This window comes from Delphinapterus leucas, chromosome 10 (assembly GCF_059928025.1).
Source record: "Delphinapterus leucas isolate spDelLeu-1000000601 "Yukka" chromosome 10, BTC_Dleu_Yukka2, whole genome shotgun sequence".
Lineage (NCBI taxonomy): Eukaryota > Metazoa > Chordata > Mammalia > Artiodactyla > Monodontidae > Delphinapterus > Delphinapterus leucas.
Genome location: NC_143138.1, coordinates 86969318 through 86991945, shown reverse-complemented (window position 1 = coordinate 86991945; position 22628 = coordinate 86969318). Strand labels below are relative to the sequence as shown.

Sequence of the window (22628 nt, the reverse complement as noted above, 5' to 3'; positions counted from 1 at the left end):
TGCCAGGTTCTCCTTCATCGGGACTGGAGCTGTTAACTCTCTCACCAGCAGTGTATGAAAGCGCCTTTCCTCCACAGCCTTGCTGGCAGTGTTACCAAACGTTTGGATTTTTGCCAATCTGATAAATGAAAAATATATCTCAGCACGACTTCAATTTGTATTTCTCTTATTTGACTGAAGTTGTTGAACATCTTTTCATATATTTAAGAGCCATTTGTATTCCTTTGTATGGGAATTGTCTGCTTGTGTCTTTTGCCCATTTTCCTGATGGATTATTATTTGCATTTTTAAGAACTCTGTTAGGGGAACTAGGCCTTGTTTTGTGATATGAATTGCAAATATTTTTCTCAATTTTGCATTAGCCTTTTGACTTTTCTTATAATTTTTTTTTTTCCTTTTGCCCTACAGAACTTGTTGATTTTTATTAGCTGAATTTATCAATCTTTGCCTTTCTTTTGTGGCTTCTGGATTTTGCATCCTAGTTAGAAAGGCCTTCCTCATTCTAGGCTCATGAGGGAAATCTCCTGCGTGTCCTTGTAATACTTGGTTCCTTTTTTCCATTCGTGTCATTGATCTGTTTGGGGATTCATCCTGTGTGCCATGTGAAGTATGGATCCAACTTCATTTTGTTATCTCTTTAAGCTGTGGACCCTGTTATCCCCAGACCAGTTAATGAATAGTCCTAACATTTCTTCTTAAAATGGTCTTCAAGGTCCAGAAAGTTGGCAGCTCTTGCGGAAGCCTTGAAGAAAGCATCCCCGACCAAGGCCCAGCTGGGGTTGGAACTGCAGGAACTGGAAGCAGCGGCACTCTTGGTCCAGGAGGAAGAAGCTGCATCGAAAGCAGGAGCCCGATGCATTTCCGGGCAGCAGACGCCTTCCTCCAGCTCTGAGACAAGCGATTCGGAGGAATCAGAGAGCAGCACATCGTCTGAGACCGAGGACTCAGACTCGGAACACGAGGAGCCCAGAGGTGGTGAACGTGAGGCAGGGCCTTCCTTGCTCGGTCCCTTTGTTGAGGAAAGCAGCACGGCCCTGCTTCCTGACCATGGTGGGATGTGCAGAAGCGTGGTCCTCCCAGGGTCTGATGATGGTCAGGGACAGCCGCTCGCCTCTCCCCGGGCTCCTGGGGCATCTGAGCCTCTAATCCAGGAGCTTGGAGAACAACTGGAGACTTCGGTTCAGATTTCTGAGCCCCAGGGCTCTGCTGCTGGACAGCGTGCTGAAGAGAGACAGCCGGCAGACACCCAAGATTTGACTCCGAGTGGTCTCATTCGTTATTGAGAATTGCGTCAGATTTGGTTTTGCTGACCGAATGAGAATCCTTCATTTTCACTTTGTACTTTTCCTGAGTGTATACAACATTGTTTGTCAGTGAGCTAAGGTTGACACCAGTCGGTTTTCTTGTTGCACCTTTAAAAATAAAGTTCTAAAGTCTTTCTTAAAGCAAAGTGTAATTAATATTTGGAGATGAGAGTAATAGCTCTGCCAGAATCTCTAGAAGGTGGAGCCCTAAAGCACTTTGAGCAGCTTTGCAGAGATACGCAGGACATACGGTAAGCCGCAGGCGTCTTAAGCAGGTAGTGTGATAAGTGGTGACAGATACACACACCGAATAAAACCAGTACTGCAGTTGAGATGCTGTACTTACCCACCGTCTCCAAGGGTCCTCCTGCCCCTTCGTCACCCTTCTCCCACCCGCGCCTCCGCATGCCACCCACCCCCACTCCCCAGGCAAGCCTCCGTCTGCTCCGTCACTGTACGTTAGGTTGCATTTCCTAGAATTTAATATAAATTGAATCGTATAACATGTACTCTTCTTTGTCAGGCTTATTTCATTCAGTATAATTATTTTGAGACAAATTGATGTAGCGTGTATCGAGGTTTGGAGGTGTTTTTTCCCCCATATCTGAGTAGTAGTTCATTAAATGGACATTTGGGTTGTTTCCAGCTTTCAGCTGTTCCAAATAAAGCTGTTATGAACATTTGTGTGCAAGTCTTTGTGTGGACATATGCTCTTATTTCTCTTAGGTAAATATCTAGGAGTGGAATGACAGAGCCGTATGGTAGGTGTATGTTTAACAGTTGAAGAAACCACCAAACTGTTTTCCAAAGTGGCTGTACCATTTAACACGCCCACCAGCAGCCTGTGAGAGCTCCGCTTCTCTCTCATTCTTGTCATCACTTGGTGTGGTCCATTTTTAACATTTTTACCATTTTAATAGGTGTGAAGTGGTATCTCCTTTTATTTTGCGTTTTTAAGACTTCTTATGTTGAGCGTCTTTTCACATGTGTGTTTGTCATCCACATATCTTTGGTGAAGTGTCTGTTTAGATCTCTTGTCAATTTTTTTAAGTTGGGTTGCTTTTCTTATTTTTGAGTTTGGAGGGTTCTTTATAAATTCTAGATACAAATCCCCAGAGGAGTCATCCTTGCATGCCTGATAATCTTTGATTGGATAAACATTGTGAATTCTACCTCGTTGGGTACTGGATATGTGTTCTTATAAATATTCTTCAGCTTTGTTTTGGGATGCAGTTAAGTTACTTGGAAATAGTTTGATCCTTGTGGGTCTTGCTTTTGTAATTTGTTAGGCAGGTCTGGAACAGTGCTCTGTCTAGGACACACTGTTTCCCCATCCTAAGGAACGATTTTCCCATGCCCCAGGGATTATGAGTGTTCCAGTCTGGCTGATGGAAATAGACACCTGTGTGAGTGCTGAGCATTGGTCCCTCTAATCCTTTCATGTGGTTCTTGCCTGGCCTCATTTATAGGCTCTCCTCTGAGTCCTCGACCCTCTCCAGGTATCTGGGGTTCTCTGCAGCTCTCCCCTCTCCCGTACTCAGTCTTGCAGACTCGGGCTGCCTTGGACTCCGCAAGCCCCCAGCTCTGTCTGCTGAACTCCGGAGTCCATTGGGTTCTGCCTGTGTCGCCCCTCCCTGTGCAACCTAGACATTCTTCTAGGGCAGTAGGCGAGGCCCTCGTACTGCTCCTGGGGTTTGTTTTCCATCCCTTGGGATTACTGTCTTTCATTGCCTGATGTCCAGTGTCTTGAAAACCATGGTTTCACATATTATTTCTGTTTTCCTTGTTTGGTTATGTCATGAGGGAAAATTCATCTGGTCCGTATTACTCCATCTTGATTGGAAACGTAAGCCTCCATTAATAATTTAAATGTGAATTTTCCTACTTGAGTGTAAGCTCCTAGGGAGCGATGTCTGTGTCGTGTCTTGTTACCACTGAATCATCAGTGCCCATATTCTCAGAGCTCCATAAATATTTGCTGAATGAATGAACAAATGAAATAAACCAATTTGCTTTAGGGAGGAAATGAAATGAAATCTGATATGTATTAATCTCAGTGGCGTTTTTATTTCAGGAAAGGGTATGATCCCTTTTACTCTGGGTCTGTATAGGTTGCAAGTATTTGTGTTTCCACTATAAATTCCAGTTTGTATTAACAGGATAGTTGGGGTGACTGTGCTATTTGACACACATGTTAACTCCTGAACACCATAACAGCTTTTTTAGAATGTGTTCAGGACTTTTCTCAGGCTCCCCAGAGACCTTCAGAATCCCTGTGACCATTGAAAATGCATCTCTCCTCAGTAGCACATGACCTGAGGCCAGTTTGAAAATGCATTATCTGTTATTCCCCTCATTTACTTCTACTGACGCCAAGTTGAGCAAATCCACTCTTGTCTAAAAGTTTAAAGCCATGGAAATTTCTCCTTCCATCACCTTCTGTCCTTACTTAGGAATCTAAACAGGATCTACTTTGGTGAGAATTGTCTTGGGTAGAAAAATCTGTTGCTCTCTTCCTCAAAGGATGGGCAAACATGATCCTTCCCGGACATCCTCAAAGCAGAGGAACTCGCTGAACGACTCTCATGAGTTTTAAAAACAATGTGAGTGAACGCCTTAATTTTAGATTCCGTATCTGCCGCGTTACTTTTACCCTTTCTTTGTTCTCAGAGGGTTAAAGCTTTGTAATATCGCATTACCCTGTCTTTGTTTAAGATGAGTTAAGAACACTATACCATGTCTGTAACCCAAAGCACATCCAAGGGTGCTGCCTTGAATATTTTTTTTAACTAGATGACCTGCCAGGCAACTCGAGGGATTTCCTAGAACCATATGCATTTCCCAAGAACCCTGGGCGATGGAAGAAAAAATAAAAAGTTAGGGAAAGCACAGAGAGGAGACCTCAGCAGCTGCCTAGCTGCAGCTCAGTGGCAAGAACCAGGGCCTCGGGGCTGAGGAGACAAGGCGTTGAGTCCCAGAGCCATAGTTCGGAGGTACGCCAACCTCTGAGCCTCTCCCTTCCTCTTGGAAATGGGAATACAACGACTTTTTTTGCTTATCTTACAGAATGATGAGACTGCATGTTCAAAACACTTTATCAACTGGAAAGTATTAAACCAGCATAAGAGTTTATAATTATTGTCACACTCCCCAGTGCTGCACAGGGCTCTTTTCAGCTACCTGACAACAGGTTTCTGGGGGAGCCAGCCCTTGGAAAATGAGAGCCCTGTCAATCGCTTCTGAGGCGTGCTCGTGGTAAAAGTCTACACAGTTCAGCAGATTGGACAGAAATATTAATTACATCAGTGAATCACAGCACTGCCTCATCTTCTGGGCGGGCATTATCATTGACCTGTTTTCTGTGTTCTGTCTCTCCTCCCATTATCCTTGAAGAATGACACGGGGCCTCGCCGTGGACATGATCGGTTTTAGGTGCCAGGGACTACACTGATACCATCTTTCACTGGCACGGGATTAATTTACAAATGACACAGGGCTACTCCCTACCACATTCTAAATTGGTTGAACAGCTGGGGGGTGGTTTTCACACCTGCTAGTGAAAAATCCATTTGGGTTGCATGGATCAAATTCTATTACCAAGAATTGGGCATATGAGAGAAAGGATCAAGTTTTCTCAGCCATAAGACTTTATAAAATTCTTCTAAATCAAAGGGAACTCCTGGATATCTATTTTGTTACAAGGAGATTGTTATTTTCTATCTTGTAACTAGAAATTGACCCATATAGTCAATGGTGACAAAAGATACATCTAAAAGAAATGGAAATGAATGAAAGACAATATAGGAAGAAAACTCTAGGCAGCTTTAGAGTTGCCGCTGTATTAAAAATATACCAACTCTTCAGAATATATTAATTATAAAATCTTGGAAGATGTAGACATCCTCTTCCTCTTGTATAAAATGATCTTTCATGTAATGTCATTGCATGTCCAGTAGATTGAAGTTAAAGCTTCATAAACACAAATCTCTGTGACTGTTTGGTCAGGCGTCTCCATGAAAGCAAATCAGAGATTGCAAATCTTTCCTTAACATCATTCCATCTAACTCCCCGGTGGAGTTTTTGTTCGTGATCGGCTGCTCCCTTTCCCGCCCATTTTCTAAGTGCGTTATGTATAGTTTCAATCCATACCAAATGAAGGAAGCATTGATTAGACTTGATTTAAGGCAGCAAGTGATAAACGCAGCTGGAAATTGATTCATGCCTCTCCAGTGACTGGGGCTCAGCCATCCACAGTTGACACGACTCTTGTCTCAAGGCTGGAGAAAACAAACAGGGAAACACATGTCAAACAGATAAATGCCTCGGCTGTTTAGAACTCTCTGCAGAGGCCATTTGTTTCCTAGATAAGGAAGACTGCTCTCCAAAGTCATGAAAAGATAAGCTGGAGGAAAAGGATGAATGTGGGAGCAGATGCCTTAGCACTTGGAAAAAAAAACAAACAGAAAGGATGTACCTCCCAGAAGAATCTTGCTACGTGGATCCGCTTTCCTTTCCCCCCAGAAAATGCTGGAAGCAGCGATTTGGCCACGCGAGCCTCGGTCCTGGCTGGGACCACATGCCGAAGGCTCTGCCTCTGGTATTTTAGGTATTCCAAGTGGTAGGCCATCGTCTCTTAAGCTCTTTCCAGGGGGACATTCCCCACCTCTTGCTGGAGTGAGCATTCAGGGGAAGGAGTAGCTGAGCGACTGGAGAGCCCTGTCTATAGTCCCATGTAGCCTGAGGCTCCAGCAGTTTCACCACCAGCCCAGAGACCCCCCGGAAAACAGGAGCCCTGCTGCAACCCAGGGCCTCCCGTGGAGCCTCACCTACAGCACAGAGTTCCATATTTACTGTCTTTGTTTCCGTACATGCTGTGTTTTCCCACCTCCACCTGTTTGCTCGTGTACTGCTTTCTCTTCTCCCTGTGAGTTTGCCCAGATTGGCCCATGCAAATGCCACCTCCTCCAGGAGGTCACCCTTCATTCTCCCTGGCTGGAAATAATTTCCCTCCTCTGAACTCCCACTGAATCAGGGCCAGGTCCTGCTGGAAGAGCCTGGAATCCAAGGAAAGCCAAAGGGATTGGAGCAGGGAAGAGAGATTCCTACCAGGCTGTCCCCTAGGGCAGTGGGTTCCAGAGTTCTGTATTCAGACTTCTGTAAAATTAAAATTAGAAACAAGAAAACGAGGGTGGGGGGCAGGGAGGAGTACAAGGCTGCCAGTGGTTAATTTTGTTCATGGATGTACACAGGCCATATTCTACTGAAACCATGCTTCCACACAAACGTGTTAGCATCAAAAATGTAAAAGGACCTTTCAGAATAATAGTCCTCTAAATCCAACACACTTACCTACAAGAAAAACCCTCTCACCTGAGAATCACAGTTAACTGCTTGGCATCTGTAGTTCCAGTCTTTTTTCTGTGTATTTGTATACAGATATATATATATATATACCCACATTTAAAAAAAAATTAGAATCATGCACTACATAAATTGTAAATCCATTTTTTTCTCTTAACAAGAGGTCATGACTATTTTCATAAGTCATTGAATAACCTCCCAAAATGAGGCTTTTCCTAGCTGCACTGATGTAGTCTTATTGAAATAGAAGAGATTACTCTCAAATGTAAATTGTATTAATCAGAGTTTTCCTGCTGTGTAGTGTGTTAGCCAAGCATGGGCACCTAGATTCTCTAGGTACTTCCTTGGCAACGTTTCCTCAGTTGCATTACTGCAGCCTGGTGTTTTTTACAGAAAGAATACCCTTGAATTAGAGAAGGGACAGGATTTTCAGAACATCCGTCACTGTGGAGCCACTGCATGGTACCAAGCTCTGTGCTAGGCTTGTCTTGTCCTAAGCATGTCACGCAGGGCCTGTCTCCCCCGTCAATCCTTCTATAGGCATAGACCCGCCGATGGGGGCAGCTCTGGGTATGTTGAGACCAGGTAGCTCTGTTCTTAGCTGACTGGATCAGGCTTGGACTTGACCCAGGGTGGGATCTGCTAGTCCGGAATGCTTTATTAAAACCAGGGATTCTCGATTTTCGCAACACCCTTGGATCATCTGAGAAACTTTAGAGAAATACTGATACCCAGTCTTCTCTGAAGACAATGGAATCAGAGTCTCTGGGGATGTCTAAACAGGCAAAAAGTGGAATAATAAGATTCCTGTGCGATTTCGGCTTTCGGCTCAGAGGAGGTCAAGGTGCGACTTTCTTCGGTCCTCCCAAATCCGGGTTCATCTGACACCAGCCACCTCTACCATGCCACCTAAGTTCCACCCCAACGAGGTCAAAGTCATGTACCTGAGGTGCACTGGTAGGGAAGTCAGTGCGACATCTGCCCTGGCCCCCAAGATCGGCCCCCTGGGTGTGTCTCCAAAAAACACTGGTGATGACATCACCAAGGCAACTGGTGATTGGAAGGCTCTGAGGATTGCAGTGAAACTGACCATTCAGAACAGACAGGCCCAGACTGAGGTGGTACCTTCTGCTTCTGCCCTGATCATCAAAGCCATCAAGGAACCACCAAGAGACAGAAAGAAGCAGAAAAACATTAAGCACAGTGGAAACATCACTTTTGATGAGATTGTCAGCATTGCCCGACAGATGCTGCATCGGTTTTTAGCTAGGGAATTCTCTGGAACCATTAAAAAGATCCTGGGGACTGCCCAGTCTGTGGGCTGCAGTGTTGATGACCGTCACTCTCATGACATCATAGATGAAATCAACAGTTGTGTGGTGGAATGCCCAGCTGGTTAAGAACTGCAAAGAAAAATAATTTAATAAAGTGTTATTTGACAAAAAAAAAAATTCATGCTCTCAGAAATCTGCACTGGGAAGTGCAGAGGGCATCAGGCCCTTGGCAGCAGACGTTGAGGGTGAGAGATGCACTGAACGGGATCTAGAGTTGGTCTTGCAAACTCAGAGAGGAGGGCAAAGAAATATGAATTTAGGAGGATCTATGCAGTGGAGAAAAGATAACAGCAGAGAGGGTTGAAGACACCAGCTGGTCATAGAAAGGAGAGTGGCTGGATGGAGAAGGATGCAGACACCTGAAGCTGTTAAGAGGACCCAAGAGCAGCCCTGGATCCCTACACCACCCTCTCACCAATTCCAGTTCCATTAGGCTTGACTGTATGCCTGTGCTTACTCTTTGAGATCAGAGAGCATCCGTTTCCCTTATTGCTGGTCAAATGAGGTCTTTCTTAAAGTAACAGGAAACCTGAGACAGCTGCTTCAAACTGTAAAGAGGGTTTATTAGTTCATGATGAAAGTCCGGTAATAGCGTAGATTTCAGGAGAGGCCTAACCCAGCTGCTGACTTTGTGACCAAAGCCCTGTTTCTTGTTTGTCTGTTCTACCATCCTCAGTGTTGGCTTCATCCCAGTTTGGACACCTCTCACATCCCAAGGCGGCTGCCAGCAGCCCCTGCAACTACCTACTTTCTTCTTAACATCCATCCAAAAAAGAGAGTATTTGTGTTCCAGCATCCGCAGCACGTGTCTTCAGGTTCACTCTGATTGGATCAGTTTAGCGACTCAGTCATTCACGGTTGGCCAATGAAATGTGCTGGCTGGCTTTTTCTCAGTCAGGTGGCCAGCCCTGGAGCAGGATAGGCAGAGGAGTGTCAGCTCAGCCCGCAGTCCAGGGAAAACCTGCTGGGGAATGTGGCGAGCCGACAGCTACCGGCCGCCACAGCTTCATTTCCTGATCCAGCACGGCCTTCATGTGGGGGCCACATGTTCCCCAGGCTGTTCCCAGGTGCTAGTGCTGGGCCGTTGCTACCCACCGTGGGACTTCCTTCACAGCTCTGAGACTTTGTCAGGCTGAGGACCCTGTGGGGCTCTCCACCGGATCTTCCTTGCCTCCTTTCTTTCACACATGTCAGTCCTCTTTCTGCTTGAGGCCCTCTCCTCCTACTCTTGTCTCCTCTCCTCTTTATCCTTCACAGAGGATGCACCTGTAATTCTCTCTTGGCTTCTGCTTCCCACAGGACCCCCTTGACATACCCTGGTTTTCCAAGTGAACCTCTAATTTCACAAAGGAGCTCAGCTCAAACGTACTGAGTCTCACAGTGCCTGAGGGGCAGAGACGATCCCCAGCACTATACAGACGAGGAGACCAGGGTTCCAGGCTGAGTAGATTGCCTGATGTCACCCAGGCAGCAAGGGGCAAGCCTTGGATTCCAAATCGTATCTTCACCTCTCTGCAGCCCTTTACAACCTTAGATGCTGTCCTCGAGGAGCCTGGTGAGGTGGCCTGAGTCTCTCAAGGTCACCCAGCTCCTCGTGGGAGGAGAGGCTGAGTCCCAGCGTGTGTCCACTGCAGAGGGCTTTTCTTGACTCCTTCACACCTGGGGGACGAGGGCTGTCGGTGGAGATCGTCACTGTCTGTCTACCGCGCAGGCTGCGGGACCCACTGACCCGCGGAGCATGGGGACTTGACAGGTGAGCCGTCAACATGCCTGTCATCCTTTGCGCATAACTCGTCCTGGCACGGTGTTTTAAAAGAAAAAGAAAAGTCAGACGTCGCTGAAGAGGGCCGGGAATTCAAAGCGCGGGAGCAGGCGGGCGGCCCGCCACCCAGGATGCGCTCCCTTGGCCCCTGCTCCCTCCGGGCTGGGCGTGGGGTGTGAGGGCCGCACGTCAATGAGGACGCCTGTCCTCCGTGACGCGAGCCCCACCCCCTCTAATCCGCCGCATTGTCCATTGAAGTGTCTAATTATGTGTCTTACAACCGCAGAACTCCCCCCAGAGCAACGGGGCCCTTCTGGCAGAATGAAGGGGACGATCGCTCCATCTGTTCCTCCGGCGCCATCGGGAGGCGGGCGAGGGGGCGCGGGCGGGGCTGTGCGACTGCGCGTGCGTGAGGGCGGGGGCGGGGCAGGAGGGCGGTGGAGCGCAGGTGCCGGGGAGAAAGGGGATCCCAGCGGCAGGTGCAGATGCCAAGCTCGCCGCGGCTGAGTATATGCTTAATTACAGTCGACGAAGGGGGCTGTTTTAGTTAAGAATTATAGGAGGCAGGTTCAAATGGAGCTCGGAGCCGAGCTCGAGAAGGTAGCAGGCTGGGAGCTGCCGGGGAGGGCAGACATCTGCATCTTTAATTGGGGGTGGGCGCGCTCAGAATTTCCTGATATGTAAAAATAATCACCTGGAACACCGGGAGGCTGTAATGGAGAAGTGAGAGAGCCCGCTCCCACCCCCAAAGCCGACTACATTGTTTGGCCTGAAGCAGGTCCTTAAATTACAAGCGTATTTCATTCCCCTCCCAATAACGTTATTTCTCCGTGTGTGGAGACCTGGCTCCAGGGGCCCATGGAAGTACCACCTGGGGTGGAAGGCACAGAGGGGACGATCGGAAGTAGGCTGTCTTTGGAACCAAACGCCAATATGAGCTTTACAGTTTTCTTCTCCGTTGCCTGGTTTTCAACAGGGGTGGGCCCATTTCAAAGCGAGGAAGCGGAGAGGCGCTCAGGCTTTCCCGGGGGAGGACACCGCGCAGCGGGAGCCGAGGACTCAGTAGGAGTCAAGGAACATTGCGGAAGAAAGGATAAACGGGAGTTGGTTAAGCAGGCAGAGGGTGGGGTGGGAAGAGCGTGTCCCAGGTGGAGGGACGGTGATGGGTGAGGGAACCAGATTGCTCTAATGGCTGGGACAGAGAGGGGGGTGAGTTAGCTACCCCAGCGGACTGGAAAAGCAACCCATAGAAATTACATGCCCCTGTGAGCCCAGACTTGGGGGCGGGGGGCGGGGGGAGGAGGGAGGGAGAGAGAGAGAGAGAGAAAGAAAGAAAGAAAACCCTGTACACACAATAAGTGAAAAGCAATTGAGTATTATAGTCCCTGGTGAATTTCATTGTAAGGCGCAGCAAATATTGTAAATCCGTCCCCCTCCCTCTCTCTGTTTCTTACTCTCTTGTTTTCTATCACTCTTTTATCATAGTCTCTGCCTGCCCCCAAATGAAGAGTCACCTTTCCCCTCCAAACCTCTCTGACTCTCTCTTTAACTCTCTGCCCCCACAGTTACCTTCCCTTCTTCCTCCTTCCCCCTCTGTGGCTGTGATTTTGATCCTAGAGCACCCTCTTCCCTTCACTATAAGTTCTGCTCACTTATGGCTCCTTCCCCCTTGGATGGTTTAGGGCAGGAGTCCACAAAGCAGACCTCGCTCTGGCCAAATGCATCCCATCACCTATTTCTGTACAGCCCATAAACTGAGAATTTAAATATATATATGTGTGTGTGTGTGTGTGTGTGTGTGTTTAAATGATTGAAAAGAGCTTGTAGAAATTTTTTTCTCTTGTCATATGTTACATCTCATTGTGTGTTTCCCTGTGTAATGGCCTTGAATTTGCCTCTTGGCCCGCAAAGCCTAGACTATTTTACGAATTGGCCCTTTTCAGAAAAAGTTTGCTGACCCCTGGTTTAGAATTGGGATATGGGTACTTATGCAGTAGCATTTGGGGTGCCTGGCCTGGGGCTTCTGGGGTTTTCCAGGCCCTCCTAGGGGGAGGGTCTGAGAGAGGCTGGGGTGAGAGGGGTGAGGCTTCTGTGGCCAGTCTGGGAGGGCAATTAAGGGGAAGGGGATGGAGGCTGCTTTCAAAAACAAAACAAAACAAAACAAACCCATTGGTAGTGGTCACAGGGGCCAGCCAGGGTCATACTTGTTTTCCTAGGATGGGAAGTGACTTAGAACTACCTTATCATTCCTGAGATTAGGAATGGTGGAGTCCTGCTTCAGGATCATCTTTCCAAAAGCTGTGGCCCTTTTGTAATCCTTTTTGGAGTCCTTCTCCCATCTTTTCTGAACATTTTTAAAAGCTTGTCATACGAAGCATCTTCCCATAATCACCTGAGCTCCTGGGCGATAGTAGACATGTCTTTTGGTCTGTCTGGCATCCTCCCGGGGAAACCATTCCTGTCCCACTCTGTAATAATGGTGCTCTGTCCCTGACTGTCTGAAGGGCTGACACTACACTCTGGTCCCACCACAGGGGTGGACCCATGGCAGTAAAGCAAATCACAATAAAATGAGGTATATCTGTACTAAGCATGGAGCCCCTGACACTTACTGAATTGTGAGAGGGGCCACCCAGGTAGGCACCGTGCCTGGCCCTGCCCCTTGACAGCCATTCTGGGCAGTGTTCATTGCAGTCATCACAGCCAGCACAGATCTGTCTTTAGGATGGAGTGGTCAGATACACATCTAACAATTTTGAATTTTTCTTAGTTATGTCCTAAAGCTGTGACAGTCAGAGTCAAAAGGTTGCAGTGTATTGAACACCTGCTGTATTCATAATGCACCCCAGCCCATGTTCTTCTATAGGCCTGACAGTGTGCTTTTACTTTTAGTATAAAAGTCTCTCTGACTTAGTTTTTATTAGGGGTGATTTGCTAGGTGTAATTTATAATTCTCTCCCTATATGAGATTGTTCATATCATATACAAAAATACTACTACTAGTATTAGTGACAGCTCACACTTATTGAACACTTACCAAGTGCCAGTCTCTGGACAAAGGGCTTTACTGGCCTGATCTCCTCTAATCCTTACTACAACTCAGGGATATGGGTGCCATTAGTCCGATTTTACAGATGACAAAGCCAAGTCTCTTGCCCAAGCTCACAAAGGTATGAAATATTGGCATTAGCAACTAAACTTGGTTTTATTTTAAAGGAAGACTAATAATGGGCTAGAGAAATGGGGAGCTTTCATGAAGGACACCCATCACCTGCTTTGAAGACAGGTCAGGATTTACCGCCCATTAGCTCTATGACCTGGAGCATCTTACCAAACTTCCTTGGGCCTCGATTTCTTTGTCTCTAGAGGAGGGGTGATAATTTCATCTTGAGGGAGAGAATCAAATGAGAAATATAAAGTTCCTGACACATCGTTAAGGCCACAGTTGGAGCTCAATCCCTTTTACTTTTTTATTTTTATTTTTTTGTTTTGTTTTTGTTTTTGCGGTACGCGGGCCTCTCACTGTTGTGGCCTCTCCTGTTGCGGAGCACAGCCTCCAGACGCGCAGGCTCAGCAGCCATGGCTCACGGGCCCAGCCGCTCCGCGGCACGTGGGATCTTCCCGGACTGGGGCACGAACCCATGTCCCCTGCATTGGCAGGCGGACTCTCAACCACTGCGCCACCAGGGAAGCCCCCTTTTATTTTTTATTCCACCAGAGTAGACTGAATCATACTGGTTTCCAGAGAGTCCATGCAGTGCAATTTAAGCTCCCTGAGAAGCTGGTTTTTGGTCATTTTGTTTATGCCGTATCCCCTGCACCAGAACGGTGCCTGGCACATCACAGGCACTCCATACGTGTTTGTTGAATTGAGTTCTCTCTTTCTGTGAGTCTGCAGTTCTGTCACATGTGATTAACAGTGGCTTCCCAACAGTGGTTGGGACCAGGGGGCGGAGGGGGATCCAGGAGCAAAGCTTTGCATGGAGGAGGGGAAGATCCACGCTCATCTCACTCAACAGCCCTCCAGGAGCCAGATCTAGTGGCCTGCAGTGTTGTTAAGAGCTCAGCCCTGGCTGCCCTGCCTGGGAGAGCACCTTGGGAGTTAGCTGCTGGAGATGCCTGATGCGTGTCCTGAAGCAAGTCAGTGGATGCAGCTCCAGCCGCGCCTCTTTCTTCCTTCTCCCAGGCTTGTCCGGTCCTCCGCCTGCGAGAACCCCCCCCCCGCATCTGCACAGCGGCCAGGCTCAGAAAGAATCCTTCTTCAACGCCAAGTATCAGCAGGGCTCTCAGGGTGTGAATTATTCATCGACAAGCCCAGCACCCATCTGTCTCCAGTCAGCTCTGCTGGCACCTCTCCGCACCCACAGCTGCCCAGGGCAGCCCCGTGGTTTCCTCAGAGTGAAGACGAGCCCCTGAGCCTTTTGCCTTAACTAGAGAGATGATGGGGCGAACAAGAGGCTCTAAAGTGTGTATTTGAAATCAATTTGCTCCTTGAAGCGGCATGAAAACAAAAGGCTGAGAGATGCCCACTGTGAGGGGATCGCCCTGGCGCCACGTCAGCTCAGGCTCCACTAATGACCTGTGGCCAACAGCCCCCTCACACCTTTGCTCTGAAGAGGCTGGCAGAAGCCGGGTGGGGGTTGAGGGCACATGGCTTTCTAGTCTCAGAGGTTTCACAGGGCACAGCCTCTGAGAATCATGGACAGAAGATGGGGGGCCTGATCACTTGCACATTTGCGGTGGCAGCCCTGGGAGGCCTGGTGCACCCCGCTGGCTCCTGAGGTGGAGCAGGGGTGGGGGAAAGGCAGTAAGATTTCAGAGGTTTAAAGAAGAGGTTCAGTTGTCTGTGAATGCAACCAGCTTCTAGAAATCTCTGGAGGTAACGGGTGTGGCAGCAAATCTGTAGGACAAGAGGCAGAGGAAGGCATATATATGGGTTGCTGGTTAATTCTGAGGGGCAAAATGGCCATTTTCCTATGTTGAAATAATAGGCAGGAATTATTCGTGTGCATCTTTCATGACCAGTGACTGAGAGTCTCCAGGGGAAAAAAATAGGGGTTTCCTCAGGAGGGAGTTATACTCTAGTAAAGAGTTCCCCAAGAATAAGTAACGATTGTGACTTTTGCCTCATAGCAGGCCATTTAAAGATGCTATTGGCTCTGCTTTCTCTTTTAGAGCCACACACCCTACATTATACGTTGTATCAAACATTACATCGCAACCACATCATAAGTATATATATATTATATATAATATATATTATACATATATATAATACCTATATTATATATAATATATATTATACATATATATAATACCTATATTATATATAATATATATTATACATATATATTATATATAATACCTATCTTATATATAATATATATACAGTATATACTATATATAATACCTATATTTTATATTATATATACTATATATTATATATAATACCTATATTATATATACCACATACATATTATAATGTACTCCTATCATATGTATATATGTAGATATATTTATTTTTATACATTATCTATATTGTAAAGAAGTTTTAGAAGTTTACTTTTGAACTTACTTGGCTATGAATAGTCACTCATTTAATTTTCTGTTGGCTCTGCTTTCTAAGTAATCATCATGCATAATCAAGAGTTCTTGCAAAGCAAGGTAGCCAGCTCACAGATTGTCTTCGTATGTAATACAATCTTTATGAAAACTAAACTTGACAGTGAACAAAGTGGACCTAATGTTTGTAAACATTGAATTAGACATTTATTCATTCTGATTTTGCATATTTTTCTTTAAATGTTTCAAGCCAGTGCCTTTTATTTTTTCCTCTTCTCTGACATGTTTGTGAGACCTGGAAGGTGGCGTGTGCGTGTGTGCCTCTGTGTGTGTGTGTGTGTGTGTGTGTGTGTGTGTCCACGTGCGTGTGTCTATGCATGTGTCCTAATGGATAAAACAGGCTTGCTTGGCTGGGGGTGGGTCGATGGGGAGCCTGGAGGAGGTGCTGTCAGGGTCTCCAGGCTTCCAGAATCTTATTTCTGCAGGTCCTCCTGGCTCTTTCCCTTGAGTGAAACAATAAGCTTGGCAAGGTTTGTGCTTAGGTAAAGAGGCCCAGCACTCGTGGTCAGTCAGCACCTCCAGGTGAGGAAAACCTTAGATGGTGCCAAACCCAGGAGGACCTGCTAAGAAATCCAGTGACAACCATGGCCCTTACACTCAGAGCACAAAAGTCAAGACACACAGAGAGAAGGCGGGTACCCCCTCCTGGCGTGGGGTCTCCTGAGGGGCGTGTGTTTGTGCGTCACTTCACCCAGCAGAGGAGCAGTGGAGGAGTTGTTTTCATGCCAGCCCGAAGAGGAGGGAGGGGAAGAACAGATGGGACGGGAGCTTTGTCACCATCACCTGATCGGTGGCCTCCTTTCATTAACATTTTATAGCCTGGCACTAACAGCGGGATCATTCAACACTAGCATGGGGTTGACCCGGTTCTGAGTATCAGGGGGCCTCGGAGACGCATGCGCATGCATTCCAGTCTGGCCCTGACCACTCGGCGAGCCCCACTGGCTATTTGGGGAGAGGGGCGCAGGAGGAATGAGGAGGGACCAGTCCTGAAAGGGCACCTTCTGACTGCCAGGCACTGCACCCATGATTTACTTCCTAACTTTATGCCTCAAGCCATATGTGTCCTTTCTCAACTGAGGCAATGGAAGCTACGGAGCATTAAAATGATGAACCCAAAGTGACACAGCTAGGATGTGGCAGCGGCGGCATTCGAATTCAGAGCAGTCACACTCAATCCCCGCACTGGTTCTTTCATAGTCTGCTGCTGCCCGGAATTCCTTGGCTCAAGAGTACGTTGGTGGGATTTCTGCTATGCCTCTAAAAAGATGAGCGTCCCTTCCAGTAAATTGTTCCTTCCCTGAAACTGAGAAGAGAGAAGAGGTAGATGCCACGATGCCTCTGTGTCGGGCAAAGATGCCCAGCAGAGGAATCGGGGCTGAAGTCTAGCCCGCATGTCACCTGCTGGTCGGTACACTGGCGTTGGGCTTCGTCAGGCCAGAGAGGGTTGCCTGTCAAGCCCTATGCCCCTGAGACCACATCTACCCAGACAGGTGCCTCTTAATAAGTTGTACAAAGACACTGTCTTAGTTTGGGTTTCCCTGGGAGCAGACCCGGAGACCAATATTGTAGTGCAAGTCTTTTGTCTGGGAGGGGATCCCAGGAAGAACTAGCAGGGAGGAGGGAAGTAAGACAGGGAAGGGGGAGGCAGAATTATCCAGGTATGTATCAAGGTGGTTATCACTGTGGACAACCAGAGCCCCAGGTCGCCGCGGGGAGCTCTGGGGAACACCAGAGAACATTGCCCTGAAGTCATCCCAGTGCCTCATCGGCCATCACTCAGGGCTGCTTCTGGGGGGCTGTTCCTCTTTCCCCACACGCAGATCGTGCTCTCGGGGTGGCAGACAGCCCTCCTGCCTGATGAGCTGCCCTGGGTGCAGGTGTGTGCTGAGGACATCTGGGCAGGGTGGAGCCAGCGTCTACCCGGGCGCCCTTTACGTGAACCTGACACCGGGTCCAAGACTTCTATTCTGCTGGATCTAATCAACCCAAGTGATTATCTATGCCCCCCCTCTCCAAGCCCATTCATCAACTGCAGGGTGAGCATAGACACCCATCTGTGACATTGTCTGGAGAAAAAGCCCATGGCCGCTAAAGCATCATCATGACATAAAGCCTCCTGACTTTATAATCAAGCCTGGGCTCTGTTCCTGGCTCTGATGTACCCTTTCTTCGTTTTCTGCCTCTTTCCCTTCCCGCCCCCCACCTTCGGAAGCCAATAAGGAAATCCAGGTTTCCTGGCTTCCTGCCTTCCTGTTTTTATCCTCTGGACCTCCGGCAGGGCTGGCAGGAACAGGAGGTGGCTGCCTGGAGTGACTGCACGAAGCTCTGGAGTGGGGCTTGCGCAGTGCTGGGGTGATCTTGAAGCTGTGTGTGCCACTTTCTCTGACATTGTTTGTTTAATGGGGGTGGTGGCCAGTGGAAACTTGGAGGAGGCTCAGTTGACCCTTGGCATCTCCCCCAACAAAGCTGAATCCTTGCCTCGGCTGAACCCCCAAACCTCAGAACCCTCTGCGCCTTCCAGCACTCTCCCCGGACCACCTGGGGCTGCAATTTTGCTTGTTCTCAGGCTAAATGGCCAACTGCAGAAGAGCTGAAGCAGGAGTTTGGCAGAAGTGTAAAGAGTTGCTTCAAATCAGAAACGCCCAAACGCAAAATTGCGACTGCTTTAGTTCCTGTTTCCTCCAGTTCTGTTGCCGTCGTTCCCTGGAGGGTTATGATCCTACTTTCCAGCTCCCCTTGACGATTTTTGCCCAGCACAGACACAGCTCCGGAGGAGGGGATGACCCAACCCTGTTGCTTCATTTGGCACTGCTGATCTAATGAGGTGTAAATCCCACAGATGCCGCTCGGGGCGGCCAACATAGTAATTTATACCAATTGGTGTGATTAGACGAAGCCCTCAATCATCCTGCAGTGTCGTGCTGCAATCTGTCACAGTCCTCACCAGACGTGCTTCACCCTGGCTTTGTGCTGGGATGAGTACGTGCTTTCCTGGGTCCTGCTCAAGAGCCCAAATATAAGAGTGAGAAAGGGGCCCAAGGACTCATGACCGCCTACCAGGAGTGAGGACGCTTCCTCCCCTTCACCCGGGAGGGGACTGGCCGAAAGGTCACAGACGTGGGCTCAAAGCCTGACTCCTTGGGCATGAATCCCCGCTCCGCCCCTAATAGGGTGCTTTCCTTGGGAGAGCGACTCCACCCCTGTTGCCTCAGTCTGTTCATCTGTAACATGGGGTGATAATAATGCTGCAATCCTCATGGAGTTGTTAGGAGGGTTAAATGAGCTAATACTGGTAAAGTGCTTAGAAACATACCTGGCACATAGTATTTGTCAAATAAGTAAATTCTCTTACTTTTTCTCTGTCCACTCCAGAAAGGCTCTGAGGAATCCACCAGTGAAGATACACAAAGACCAGTAAAATGACTGAGGAACTCAAGAACCACATAAGGAAAGGGGTAAGGAGAGAGGGTTGTCGTCTGTTGTATTAAGGAGGGCTCTTTGGGCTCCAAGGAACACTTACTCATCCAATGACTATGTACTGATCACTTAACCGCGTACCAGGCAGCATGCTCGTTGCTGGTCTTAACGGCAGTGACCTCGTGGAGCTTGCATTTGAGTGTTACTTGTACAAAGCCCAAGTAAACAACCAAATAAATGAGATGATTTCAGAGTGACAGAGACATGAAGAAAGTAAACAGGATGGAGTGAAAGGGCGGAGTGGGGTGGAGGGCAAATACATGTTGGGTGATCAGGAAAGGCCTCTCTGACAAGGTGACGTGACAAGAAAGAACCAGCCATGTGAAGCTCTGGGAGGAGAACTTTCCATACAGAGGGAGCAGCACGTGCAAAGGCCCCGAGGTAGGTGGGAGCTTGGAGAGTTGGAGGAACAGCAAGAAAGCTGTTGTGGCTGAAGCAAAATGAAGGAAGGAGAGCAGTGTGTAGAGGTTGGATGGGGCCAGATCGTGCAGGGCCTTATTGGGTAAAGTGTTCGACTTTTATTTTAAGGACTTTGGGTGCTTGAAGCAGACAAATGGCATAGTCTCCGTTACCATTTTAAATCTTTTCTTTTTATTATTTTGCATTCTTCTCTTTTTTTTAAGTCTTTATTGAATTTGTTACAATACCGCTTCTGTTTTATGTTTTTTGGCCGTGAGGCTTGTGGGATCTTAGCTCCCCAAGCAGGGATCAAACCCGCACCCCCTGCATTGGAAGGCGAAGTCTTAACCACTGGACCGCCAGGGAAGTACCCTCCTTTACCATTTTAAAACGTTTAGAAATCCAACTCTAGGTAGCTTTAACAAAAGGGAAGATTTCTTAAAAGACTGTGGGAATGTCTCAGAGAAGCTATGGGCAAAAACAGATCTGGGCTTGAACACTGGAGGATGAGTTCTCCACCCCCATGTTGGGTTTTCTCTGCGCTCTCTACACCCCAATCCACATGGAGCCAACAGCTCCTTTGTTATATGAACTTGACTTCCACAATCCAGCGTCTCAAGAGCAATGCATCTCTCAGTTCCAGCATGCCTCAGCTAAGGACTTAGGGGCTGGCTTGAGCCCGGAGTCCATTCCTGGACCCATCAGCTATGGCCAGAGGGGGGTGGGGTCACGCTTGACATCCTGGTTGCTTCTGAGTAAGGATGGGGGTCTGGGCAGGAGGAATAATTCTCCAAAAGGGAAGTGAGGGTGTACGGCAGAGTAAGCAAAGTGTCCAAGTTGCCAGAAAACCAGAAACTAAAGAATGTAGCTGTAAGCAAGCTCAGAATTTAACCCTGAGTTTCCTGGTAGCCGAAGCTCAGAAAGAAACATGAGTGGGTTTCAGAGTTCTCATCTGCTAATAAAACAAGGCAGAGCAGATCACTAAAAGAGAAAAGCATTTTCTTCCGCTAAAGCTAAGGGGACATTCTTGAGAGGTTCTCTGTGGAAGGGGAACTGAGAAATACGATGGAAGATTCTCAGCAACTTTTTAATTTAAATTTCTCAGATGATTTAGTTTTTTCTGAATGTGTGGAGATTCCCTTCTGGGGAGTTCTGAAAGTAGAGGGAGGGGACATCACAGAATCTCAGCAGTGGGCTGGGCAGGATATATTTGTGGGAGCCAGAGGCATGTGTCTCCTTCTGATGACCTCATTGGTTCGTAGGGACTTCAGCGCAAGGCTTGAAAACTCAAATGCCCGCATACTAGGGAGATGCATGTGACATGGGCTGGGTGCCTACACCATGGTTGACGCAGCTGGTAATCCAGCTCGGTCAGCAGAGAGACCATAGGAAATGGCTGCTCTTCAGCCCCCCGCCAAGTGTGGCCTCTTGGGCCTAATGATTTTCCAAGAGGAACTGGAAATTCTGGACTCTAAACCTTGAGTGTTGACAACTAATTGAAATCTGTCTGAAAACTTTCCAAGAGCCCAGCAAAATGGGGGTGAGGGGTGAAGGCGACTGCAGCCAGGGGGGTGCAGCCTCTGTGTCCCCGTGACCAGTTAGCCGGCCTCACGGGAGCTTCCTGGAACACAAAGGGCTCAGTTGGGATTTTGTCCAGATCTGGGCACAAGAGCCCCGGGTGTGGAGACTCTGGGTCCTAAGGAGAGATGCTGCCCTCCCCCATTCTCCCATTTCAGGCTATGTGCTTGGCCCCAGGTATCCGATGATGAGTGAAACAAACCCACCCCTGCTCTCAGGGGCTTTATAGTCCAGTCAAGGAGCCAGACTTTGGACAACTAACTGCACAATGAGGTCATTGACCAGAGTTGTAAGAAGTGCCAGAGGGAGGCCCACCGAAGGCTGCCTTAGGTGTTCATGGGGGTGTGACCTAGTCCAGGTGGTTAGGAAAGTTCCCTTGAGGACAGACTTCAGCTGAAGACTTGAGCAGAGGAGTAGGAAAGGGGAGGAGTAAGGAGGTTTGTGCTTCCACACAAAGGAAGCAACCGTGGTGGCGCAGGCTGGGGAAGCTGTCTCAGGAGGGCAGCATTACGGAGGGGCTGGGCCGGGGGAGCAGCTGATGTTGTCTGCCACGTTGAAAACTTAGAACTTGTGAGAAAAACGATCCAAAACTTAGAAAGAGAGCACAAAGGAAGACCACAGATTCCTTGATGTCAGACCAGAGCATTATTTACTCAGCCCACCCAAGGATGACTTAATTCTCTATGAGCTCGTACCTTTGTTTGATTTTACTCTTTACTGTTTGGGCCTGATCTCTCTGAAGTTACATGTATATCTGCAGAGAGCTGCCCTTCTGCAGAGAAGTCAGTGCTTTTGGTCTGGTAGAGAAGACCACCCCAAAGGTTCTCGCTTTATTACCCTGAAGGACTTTAGTCAGTTTTGTTTCTAACTTAAAAAAATGGACAAGTAGGGAATTCCCTGGTGGCCCAGTGGTTAGAACTCCACACTTTCACTGCTGTGGGCCCGGGTTCGATCCCTGGTCAGGGAACTAAGATCCCGCAAGTCGCGCAGCGTGGCCAAAAAAAAAAGGAACAAGTAAATAAAAATTGACTTCCATACATCTTTCCTGAGGGACTGTTTAAACCCCTGTCATCAAATGCTTTTTGAACCAGCTCTACTGTGTCACTGGTTCTCTCATTAATGAGTTAAATAAACATCTGACACATTTTTATCCCATATCAGTAAGAGTTGGGTTTTCAGAAAACAGTATCTCAAAGAGATATCTGCACCACCGTGTTCACTGAAGCATTGTTCACAGCAGCCAAGACATGGAAACAACCTAAGTGTCTAATGACAGATGAACGGATAAGGAAAATGTGGTGTACATATAAATGGAATATTATTCAGTCATAAAGGAGAAGGAAATACTGCCATTTGTGAGAGCATGGATGAACCTTGAGGGCGTTATGCTAAGTAAAATGAGTCAGACAGACAAAGACAAACACCATGTGATCTCATTTATATGTGGGACCTAAAAAACCGGAACTCAAAAATATACAGCAAATAGACTGGTGGTTGCCAGAGATGGTGTAGGGAGTGGGCGAAATGGATATAGGGGGTCAAAAGGTACAAGCTTCCAGTTATAAAATAAGTTCTGGGGATGTAATGTACAGCACGGTGACTACAGTTGACAGTACCATTGTATATTTGAAGGTTGCTGAGAGTATGTCTTAAAGATTCTCATCCTAAGAAAAAAAAAGTTGTAGCTATGTGAGGTGACAGATGTTAACTAGATTTACTGTGGTGATCATTTCATAATATATACAAATATCAAATCATTATGTTGTACACCTTAAACTCATACAATGT

General features: G+C 47.6%; 1 protein-coding gene and 1 pseudogene across 1 annotated transcript in view; both read left to right on the top strand.

Moving 5' to 3' along the window:
* SHQ1 (SHQ1, H/ACA ribonucleoprotein assembly factor) overlaps nucleotides 1-2949 on the top strand; it is a 90216-nt gene extending 87267 nt beyond the window's left edge. Inside the window, 2 exon segments of the mRNA XM_022572550.3 lie at nucleotides 713-1216; nucleotides 1218-2949. Of these exon segments, the coding sequence (XP_022428258.1) occupies nucleotides 713-1216; nucleotides 1218-1257 (544 nt within the window). The 3' untranslated portion in view covers nucleotides 1258-2949.
* A 4285-nt stretch (nucleotides 2950-7234) lies between these two features.
* On the top strand, nucleotides 7235-8084 carry LOC111174132 (large ribosomal subunit protein uL11 pseudogene; annotated as a pseudogene).
* The last annotated feature ends 14544 nt before the right edge of the window (nucleotides 8085-22628 follow it).